This window comes from Zea mays, chromosome 3, assembly GCF_902167145.1.
Source record: "Zea mays cultivar B73 chromosome 3, Zm-B73-REFERENCE-NAM-5.0, whole genome shotgun sequence".
NCBI lineage: Eukaryota > Viridiplantae > Streptophyta > Magnoliopsida > Poales > Poaceae > Zea > Zea mays.
The window spans coordinates 179,044,634-179,055,722 of NC_050098.1; the positions used below are offsets into that span (position 1 = coordinate 179,044,634).

The following is an 11,089-nucleotide window of genomic DNA, read 5'->3' on the forward strand; positions in this document are numbered from 1 at the left end:
CCCTCGGGCGAGGCGTGAATTTGCCTGGACTACTGTTCCCGTCCGAGGCTAGGCTCGGGCGAGGCGAGATCACGTCCCTTGAGTATACGAAGCCTTGTCCTTAATTGCGCCCATCAGTCTCTGCAGCTTGTGCTGATGGCGATTACCAGCCGTGTTTAGGAGTGTTGGGGGTACCCCTAATTACGGTACCCGACACCCAATATACGCAGCGAAGCAAATCAGCGGTCCAACAACCATAGGCAAGGTTGGGGACAGACGTAACTCTTACCCGGTCAGCGATCTCCTTTTCTGAAAAACAACAAATAAGCAAGGGTGAGTACATACGTACTCAGCAGCCCACCTTCACCCACGGAATGGGGAAATTAGATATAATGCATGGAGTATGTAGAGCTCATGATATTTTTGCAGAAAGAGCAATATTTGATGCAGGGTTATTTTGTAAAACATTTTATATTTTTCAAAGCGCATCCTCTCTCAAAGGAGCAAGAAGTTTTTCAATATAGAACAAAATACCCTGGACAAAACCATCCAGGCATCTCAGCAGTTTCTCACTGGTTTTCATTTTCAACAATAGCTACTGGACTTCCCGTCCACCATAGCTCATGGCTCAACCGCGGACCTTTTAAAACCACTTTTCAAAAGCATTTTTGGAAAACAAAACACTAATTGTCAAATCCATGCCATGACTCTTCCATATCTTAGGATGCGGACTATTCGAATAGGATTTTAAACTCTGCGCAGAGGTGTACACTTTATCCACTAGTCCAGTTTCTGCAGTCTCATCGTTGTGAGATCCGAATGCCGAATCTCTCTCTTTCCTTGCACGTCATTACCTTAGCGATTATACCGGAAGGAACAAGGCCACCACCATGCCCAAACCGGACAAAACATTCCCCTTCCTTATCCTCCCGGTGCTCCCCAGCCATCATAACCCTGGGGTTCGGACCGTACAAGTTCAGATTGAGTGACTGCCCATACAGTCTCAAGTGGTTGTACTTGATAAGAGTATAGATAAGGAGTGATGACAAACCGGTCCTTAGGTGAGAGGGACAATCCTTCATGCTCACACCTAAACCATCTGAGCCATCACCTTAGGCCGTCCCCTAAACCAGGGAGTCCGTGATCATCCCACTCAAGGGTGATAAGGGTGACAACCCTTCATCATACCAATTTTGAAAAACATTTTCTTTTGAAAACTCACATCTTTTCTCAAATCATTTGTAACAAAGGTGTCAAGGAGTATAAAGATTAATTGCGGCAAAGTTCCAAGGCTAGGTGGCCATAATAACTTGTCTCAAAATCATATCACGCATAAAATAACATGCTGAGGGTTGTGGTTGAAAAAGCATAGGTAATTTATGCATCAAAGTGATCCAGTGAGCTTGTCGTGCTTAACCGGCGAAAGGGTGAGAGCTCGCGGAACTGACTTCTGGCTCCACCGTCTAGCGTAGACTTGTAGATCTGGCCTTCACGAGACGGCACGAACGCTCTGATAACTATGCAACATGAACAAGCAAACATACAAACCAACAAGTATATCAACAAATATTTAGTATAGTGGTCTGAATGGCGATATATGGATGGGTAGAGTCTTGAGCAGAATCTGTGTCATGTGATGTTGTGATATTACTGGTGGTGGAGTGGAGGTGCTTACCAAGAGGGTGGATTGAACGTAAAGCGACACTATGCGCATAGCCGGCAGAGCGGGATAACTGAGTGGGTGGGGGTTTGCCTTGGCTGAGGGTGTTGAGTGTGTGGAGATGGAGAGGGTAACTGGGTCTATTTATAGCTAGGCGTATCCGCGTATGTGGTGTAGTACAGTAGAGTTCACTTTTGGTGAGAATAGCGACGAATGAATCATCTGAATTAGTCCGAACAGGGAAATTATAGGCAGAATATGAGACAAGAATATTTTGGGAGTTTTCTGGAATATGAACCATGCTTAAGGGATGATATGGTTGGATAGGGAATAGTTTGATAATAATTTAGAAACAAGAATTATTGGAATCTGAGTTTGGAAGCGTGGTTCAAAAGAATCTCAAAGTTAAGCGTGCTCGACTTGGAGAAATCTGGGATGGGTGACTAGATGAGAAGTTCTTACTGGAAGGAAAATCACAGTCACCAGAGTTCGTATGACTGGAATATTGGTCTGGCAGGTCTTAGGTGAGCTAGACACCATGATGGATGAGCAGTTAAAATTTGGGGTGATCAGATGATCGATGAATAGTAGCGATGGATAGTGATGGTGAAATAGTAACGGCAGATATCGACGATGAATAGTAATGGTAAATAGTAACAATGTATAGTAACGATGATGAATAGTAGCGATGAATAGTACTGGTGAATAGTCGTATGACCGAACGATGAATAGAGATTATGAACGAACGATGAACGATGAATAGGGACTATGAACGAACGATGAACGATGAATATGGACTATGAACGATGAATATGGACTATGAATGAACGATGAACGATGAATAGGGACTATGAACGAACGATGAACGATGAATACGGAATATGAACGAACGATGAATAATTCGTATGAACGAACGATGAACGATGAATACGGACTATGAACGAACGATGAACGATGAATACACACCATGAATGAACGATGCACGATGAATAAGGACTTTGAACGAACGATGAATAGTTCGTATGAATAAATGATGAACGATGAATAGAGACTTTGAACGAACGACGAACGATGAATATGAACTATGAACGAACGAACAGACGAACGATCGAATGATCGGACGAATGAGCGATCGGAATTTCGGCAGCATAACGACTGGACAAAGATTATTTGGATGAACGGACGGAGCTAGAGTTGGTGGAGTGGAGACATTTCGCCGAAGTTCCGTGTGAGACTAAACACTTTATTTCACCAGCATTTTGTCCATGCCTTAGGATTTTTTTGTCCTAATTAAATAAAATTGGGCCAGGCCCAACTAAAATCCAACATCATGTTCTTTTAACATAAGCGAAGTATTTTTTATACTTGTAAAGTTTCAAGAATTGCAGATTCACAGCTCGGCTTTTTTTGTGTAGACGTATCGATTTGCAAAATGCAAGAAGACGGCTACCTCCAGAGCCGCGAGCCCTGCCAGGAGCCAGTAGAAGTAGTCGAGGTGGGCTCGGTTGAGATTGTCAGAGAACCAGCTCTCCCCTTTGACCCTCGTCGCCCAGTCGATGACGGACACAAGCATGCTGCTGGCGTAGCTTCCCACCCCAAAGATGCTCAGGCACAGCGCGAGACCGACGCTGCGGAGAGCGTCGGGCATCTGGTCGTAGAAGAACTCCTCGAGGCCAACCATACCCAGCACCGCGGCAAGGCCCATGAGAACGTACTGCGGAATCATCCACCACAGGCTCATCGGCAGAGCCACGTCCGGCCGGTCGACCAGGCCCGCGTCTCTGGCCACGCGGAGCCGCCTGACTTCCACCAGCGCCGCGACGGCCATGGCGACACAGGACGTGGCCATGCTGGCGCCGATGCGCTGGAGCATCGTGATGCCCGAGGCGTGCCCTGTGAGGCGCCTCGCCAAGGGCACAATGACGCGGTCGTATAAGGGGATCATGACGATGAAGGTGACGTCGATCAAGCACTGGAGCGCCGCGGGCGGCACGACGAGACCCGTCTCCGTGCCAAGGTGCCTGTCCAATGTGCTGGCTTGCTTGGTGAACAGAGTGGACGTCTGCGAGTAGATGGCTGCGAAGACTAAGCTCGTCAACCATATCGGGAGCAGCTTAGCTATGAGTCCGCCCTCACCCTCAGGTTGTGGAGCTAGAAGCAGCCTGCACAATCAATAAGCTTCGTCAGGACTCAGGACAAGACCCCTCTGTCTGTGATGTAGACGTACACGTAGCTGCAATACAACAGAACCGTGTTTGCTCGTGTTCACCTTTCATCAGTTGGAGTGGTGCCACTCCGACGGAAGACCCTCGCGACCCACGCCTGCACGCCATCGATGGGTTGCTTGGCGGCACGGTACGTTCGCGTGCCAAGTAAGAAGACGACAAGGCATAGCACCATGGCGGTCCAGCACGCGCCGAACCCCAAGGTCCAGCCGGCGTTGTCCTGGACGTAGCTCAGCCCAGCCGTCGCGATGGCGTAGCCCCAGGACATGGAGAAGTGGAACCAGTTGAAGTATGAGCTCCGGAGTGTGGGCGCGCTGAGGTCGTCGATGTCGCTAGGCGTGAACTGGTCTGCTCCGAAGGCTTCCCCGCATGGCCCAAAAAAGCCTTGCGCCAGAGCCAGCAGGTAGAGCGCGACATAGAAGAGGGTGAGCCGGGCAGGAGACGGCGACGGCGGCGAGCTCGCGGTTAGCATCATGGATGAGGCTGTTAGCATTCCCAAGCTCTGTAATCATTGAAGTACATTGTAGAAGAGTGTCAAGGTGAATTGCCAAACATGGTTGCAATTGCTTGCCTATGAGGATATGACTATGAGTACCATATTCAGGATGTGATCCTAGAGTAGGAATTTCCTAGTTCGTGGGCGTGAAAGTACAAATTCCGACATGAGAACAAGTGACATCTCTTATCTTCTTGCTATTCAATTTTAAGTAGCAAGGGAATTCCTCCCTTATGGATCCCCTTTAATTCACTTATCACCAAACCAGTCCTAAGAGCAACTCCAATAGTTCTCGAAAGAACTTCTTAAATTGATGATTTAGAGAAATAGTAGTAAATCTGCTCTCCAATAGCTCCTGAAATGAACTTAATAAATTTATCAAGTTTCTATCCTATCTTATTTTGTCAATACATTTAGCTAGAGTATTCCAACTCCTGATACCTCCCGAAAATCAATATGGCGCCAAATTTTGCTATCCCCGCGTATTCTAGATGCATAAAAAATAGGTGCGAATTAGGTTTCTTGTTCGTCTCGCCACGAGAGCAGTCCCAGCCACCACATAGGACATAGCTGGCCCTGCCGCTAGGGCTCTCTCCTCGACGCCGGCAAGGCCATTTTCCCCTCCCCCTCCCCTCGTTGCTAGGGCCCTACCTCCCCACTGCCGCTAGTTCTCCCTCCCTGTCGCCGTGAGTTCTCCCTGTAGTAGCAGTTGCCGTGAGAACATCCGCTCGACGCTACTGCAGTTTGGAGGGTCTTCTTCTTTGTGAATGGTGAATAAAGTTCAATGCTTATTGTTCCACTATATCTTCAGGTTGAGCTACCTGTGTAATTTTGGTCTAAATTTTGAAAGATGTCTTATAGTCGAGCCGGCTGTATAATTTTTTGTCTGAATTTTGAAAGATGTCTTCCAGCCGAGCTGGCTATATAGTTTTTGGTCTGAATTATGAAACATGTCTTCCTGTTGACATAAGTAGGCATTCTGGGAAATATAGGAAATCTGCATCGAAAGCAACATCAATGTCATTTTGTAGCAGGCAACAGGGTTGTAGTCACATGTGGAGGTGAAAGTAAATCTATGTTTCTGACTTCCTTGGGAGTTGATCGAGTTATCAACTACATGTGGAGGTGAAACTAACAAACTTCCTTTCGTATATGAGAATCAGTAGGAGGAGAAACGTTTGAAGTGTGTCTAAATACCCTAGCAGTCTAAGGGTGTCTCATTGTAATTGGTATGATCTCTCAGGTAGGGCTGGAAACGAGCCGAGCCGAGCTCGGCTCGGTGCGGCTCGGTGACTGAACGAGCTCGGCTCGGCTCGGCTCGTCCATTTCACGAGCTGGCGAAAGAGGCTCGGCTCGGCTCGACCTTGGCTCGCGAGCCGGCTCGGCTCGGCTCGCGAGCCATATTCTGGTACTTATCGTTGCATTATTTGGTGAATTAACATTATATATTCATCATCAAAGACTAAAAATGATCTATTATCCATAAAATTATCTAATATTCATTATTATTCCATAAATTGATCATTTTTGCAAGGCTCGCGAGCCGGCTCGCGAGCTGGCTCGGCTCGGTGCAAAAACGAGCTCGAAGAAGAGGCTCGGCTCAGCTCGTTCGAGGCTCGCGAGCCGCTCCGAGCCGAGCCGAGCCGCACCGAGCTCGAGCCGGCTCACGAGCCTCGAGCTAATTTTCCAGCCCTACTCTCAGGTATGGTTTTCAGTTTTGCAGGCTCTGATCTTGCATTCATCGATTTATAATATGCTCTGAGTGGTGACTCGAGTGGATAATGCAGAATAAGTCAAAATTATTATGTGCTTCACCAAAAAAATGCATATTAAAAACATCGAAGAGTCGTCATATAACTATATCGAAGAGTCCTCATAAATCTTGTATTCATCGATTTATAATATTTTTGGTCTCTGCCGGCGCAGTACCACTGAAAGTAATAAAATCTTTGGGCCCACAAATGGATTTAAAAATTGAATTAGTGCCTACGTATAGAGAGAACTGTTGGAGATAAAAGGATTTTTTACTTCCAAACCATATTTATCAATTTCGTAAACAATCATTTAAGAAGCTATTCTTTCGGGAACTAGTGGAGTTGCTATAAGAGTCCAAAGTTTTTAGACTCTATAAAACTAAAACCAAATATATGATATGTGACCTCAACACTAATACTTATAAAGAAGATGTAATTTTATAAAGTCAAGTAGTGTCTAGGGAAGGATGCATTTCGACGTTTATAATCTATGCTATATAGAAATGAGAATATTGATGACGAAATTAGCCGTAGAATCCAAACAGGATGGAATAAGTGGTGCATGCATCTGACATCCTATGTGATAAAATGGTAAGTTTTTCACGATGACAATTAGACCCACTATATTACACGGTGTAGGATATTGGTCGACATGTTCAATAAATAAGTGTTACAAAAATATGTATGTTGTATTAGATTTGGAACCCTAGTCCCTACATTGCCTACAACAAGTCCAGAACAAAGATATACTTGACATGATAGGAACAATGGCTATCTATATGTGTTTGAATATCTTGACTTGTGACTTCAGTTAAGTTTCAAGTCTAATCTAATCTAACTTGCTGGTGACTAAACATCTTTATTCTTTTGAACATCTACAACTCATAAAATAACATTGAAAGTATCGTGTGTATGCTATTTTTAGTGGTCCCACGATATAGGCAATGTTCACACTTTAAAGCTGTCCGTAGCGTAGCAGACCGTATAAAATAAAGGATTTACACTGTAGAGATGATACTATTTATAGAATAAAATTTAAAATAAAGATAGAATAGGATAGCTGTTCTACTGTTGACAGCCCAATAACGGGAGCCTCTTTAATGTGCGTGAGGTTACCAACTGCGAAGACGGCAACGTTGATGTTACCTCATTTCAGGGCTATTTTTATTAAAAAAAACTTGGATGAAATATCAGTTTCTAACAAATACTCATATACACACGATATTGGTATTACTATACCGCGCGCCTATATATATGGCTATATCTATATAGTGTAAAAAAGAAAAAGAAATGTATACTATTAAAAACGAAAGAATTAAAAAATAACTCTCAATTTGTTAGAAACCCTTGGATATATGTCTCAATATCTTGAAATCAATGGTGTACGGCGGTGGGTCGCACGGAACTCTTACGATTACTGTATGACATCTTAGTCGTTCCTGCCATTCAATTCTCTCCGGCGCACCCTCTCATGTCACGTGTCTTCTTTTTTGAACAACAACAGATCTATTTGCCCCCTCTCACCCACGCCAATTTCTCTCCTAGGATTATATCACGGAAAAAAGATTGCATGGCAGGAGACAATTTCTCTCCTATCAGCTCTTAGATCAGCACCATCGTCCCGGCATGGGAAAAAGATTTGCATGGCAAGAGACAGTTTCTCTCCTATTAGCTCCTAGATCAGCACCATCACGGCTTGCCTTAATCGTCGCCGGCCGGATGCAAAAGATGAAAAGAAATGCCAAGAAGGCAACAACCAAGATGTGAGAAAACAAATACTCATCTCATTTTAACTTAAAATAAGATTTGATTTTTTTATCTTAGATTATAAGATATTTTTTATTTTTAAATATAATTATCGTGTATCTATATATAGCGTATACCAAGCATATAACCAAATAAGCTCATGTTTTATAATTTGTAATCGATAGTACTTTCTTTGGAATGCAAACTGACCAGAAGATAGAGCACGCAGGCGGCGAGGATAGCTCGATACCGGCCAAGCCGCGAATCAGCGACGAGAGCGCCGACGAGCGGTAGCACCTGCACGGTTCCGGACCACGCGTTCACGCCGGCGGCCGCGGCAGCCGTGGACATGCCGAGTGGCCCGGTGAGGTACGTGATCAAGTTGGCCGACACGCCGACGAACCCAATACGCTCAAAGAACCCCATCACTGCATATATATATATGGTAGCATAGCAACAGCCAACAGCAACGGTGACAGTGAAGCATGAAAACCTGCGGACGAACTAGGAAATTTGGAGACTTGCAATCTGCATGATTACCGATGATGAAGAGGGCGGCACGCCAACCGCCACGCCCACCGCCGGGTTTGGATGTGACGGGCGACCCAGCAGGTCCGGACAGAAGCTCGCCGGCGCCGCCGGACTCCATTCGTATCCCCGCGGCGCGCCTCCGCAACGATAGGAGCACGTCGAACCTTTTGCGGCTTCAATTCGTCTCGTGGCTAATGGCCGCAGCAACGGCTGGAGTATTTATTCCAGCGCCCTACTGGCTATTACTGCCGTCAGTGAGTGTTTCTCGAAAAAAAAAAAACACAATGATGGAGATGAGTTCAGCTATATATGCAAACCAAGGCTCAAGGGAAAATCATGTTATGTCAGTGCGCATAATCGCACTCGTGTCATATGCATGCCCACATATCCAGGCCTACATGTGGGTGCCCTAATTCGCAACCAGCTGTGTTCTGATCCTGACATCTTCAACTCTTTTGTAGGTGTACCAAACGGTCAAACGTGCTACGACCGGCCGGTAGCAGACAGCAGCTAAACATTCCTTAATTAAGGCTAGTTTGGAAACTTATTTTTCCGAGATATTTTTATTTCCCTAGAGAAATTAGTTCATTATTCCTTAGCAAAATATAAAATCCCTTAAGAAAATGAAGTTTCCAAACTAGCCTTAAAAATAGTACTCCATCCTTTTTTTATTTGTTGTGTTTTAGTATAAAAATAAACTAGTGGACGACAAATATTCGAGAATGGAGGTAGTACTTTCTGTGTCAAGCTATGACCAGCAGATGGCAGACAACAACTAAACTTTCCTTAAAATAGTATTGTGTGTGTCTTTTGGAGCATTATGCATGGAATAATGCAAATATGATCAAATATAATACATAGAATTTTACAGTTGTTAATCGGCAATCTTCACTATACGAAGAGAGTTTACATAATACATAAAATACAATGAGTCAGTCTATTTTTCTGTACGACCTACAAGATGTATATATAGTGTTGGCGAGCATCTTTAGATCAGGCTAGATGACTCGCTCCGGATGACTCACTTGTCTTCAACCGCAACGCTCGACTCGCTCGCATCTGCTCTCGCCATGCACGCTACGCCAATGACAGTAGATAGCTAGCTCGACTTCGTGTGTGCTCTGTATAAATGTAACATCCCAAGAGTTAATACATACAGAACATTCCTCCCGGTGTTGTCCTCTTCCATATAGACCGAACAGACTGCAAATTAATATGAAAACAAATCCCCGCATGACTCACACGTTAGAATTCATATCATATTCCAATAGACTCAACCTCAAGACAAATTATATCTTGTAGCAAATTAAGTATTATCAATCAACTCACTTCCATAATAAATTATCACGGACATCGAAAGTCCACTAGTAGAAAAAGGCTCAACACCTGCGGGACGATATATTTTTACAGACGGATCCGGTTATCCACCGACTGTGCTATTTCTAGTGGCGGTTCCTTAAGAAAACCGCCACTAGAAATCGTATTTCTACTGGCGGTTCCTTAAGAAAACCGCCAGTAGAAATCCATGATTTGTAGTGGCGGTTTTCTTAAGGAACCGCCACTAGAAATTATTTTTATCCTTAATTTTTCGAGTTTTTCAAACGACCTCGTATGACAAAACCACCAAAATAAAAGTTGTAGATCTCTAAAAGTTATGAAACTTTGTAGTTGACAACTTTTTTATTTGAACTCATTTCGGTTCTCAAAAATTGAATCTAAGTATGTCAAATTTAAAATTCAAATTTTGCAAACTACCTCGGATAAAAAAAGTGTCAAAATAAAAGTTATAGAACTTCAAAAGTTATTTATCTTTGTAGTTGACAACTTTTTTATTTGAATTCGTTTAGAGTCTCAAATAAGTAATTTACACTCAAATGGTTGTAATATGTGGAGAAAACAACTACAAATTAGACATAAGGCATGTCATAGACGGAGTGGTAGTGGAGGGTACGCGCGAGGGGTGAGGTCTACGGTTCGATTACTAACAACCGCGTAGCACGCGAATTTTGCGCGAAAAATGCCGCGACTTGCACTGGTGGTCCTAATACAAATAAATTTTTTTACTATTTTTAAAATCTGTTTTATGTTTCCTGGAAACGATTTGCACTGGCGGTTTTATTACGTCGACCGCCAGTGAAAATCGATTTTCACTAGCGGTCTTCAGTTACCCGCCTGTAAAAATGATGATTTTTACTGGCCCCTAGCACTGGCGGTTACGATAAACGCCACTAAAAATAGGTTTACGACCGCCAGTATAGATCTTCTCTGTACTAGTGGTCACTAGGACTTAAACTATAATATCAACTAAGCCAAAGCAAAGCTTAAACTTAGCTTCATGAATAGGCTTTATCAACATATAGTAGGATTATCATGCATGCGTACTTATTGTTGGGATAAAGGCCGAACTAGACCCAACTTGATAAGCGGCCACAGTTGACCCTAGACTAATCTTGTCTATGAATGCGGGAGTCGAATGCCACTTTCGGAGGTAAAGACTTTGCTATGCCCGCGCAGGTAACACACACTCTTGCGATATGGGGCTTTGCTAATACTATGTCATATTCGAAGGCCTCGAAGGTATGGGCCTATAACAAGGGCTCAATTTTCCGAAAGGCGAAGGCACTCAAGGATCTGCCATCATCAACGACCTAAGAGAAGGTTGTGTCAGTCGGGGTGGAGCCCTCAGGCGAAGGGCCAC

General features: G+C 44.1%; 1 protein-coding gene across 2 annotated transcripts; it reads right to left on the reverse strand.

Annotated features, from left to right (window-relative positions):
• Positions 1–2,861: 2,861 nt before the first annotated feature.
• On the reverse strand, positions 2,862–8,691 carry LOC100281208 (POT family protein). Of its 2 annotated transcripts, XM_035965843.1 has the most exons (4): positions 8,401–8,691; positions 8,071–8,288; positions 3,909–4,366; positions 2,862–3,801 (listed from the first exon to the last, which is right to left on the reverse strand). In XM_035965843.1, exons 1-4 carry the CDS (start codon positions 8,507–8,509, stop codon positions 3,030–3,032), a joined length of 1,557 nt encoding a protein of 518 aa, XP_035821736.1. In that variant the 5' UTR covers positions 8,510–8,691; the 3' UTR covers positions 2,862–3,029. The 2 variants fall into 2 exon arrangements, with proteins under 2 accessions (XP_035821736.1, NP_001354278.1); NM_001367349.1 differs by having other exon boundaries at positions 8,071–8,672.
• Between the last annotated feature and the right edge of the window lie 2,398 nt (positions 8,692–11,089).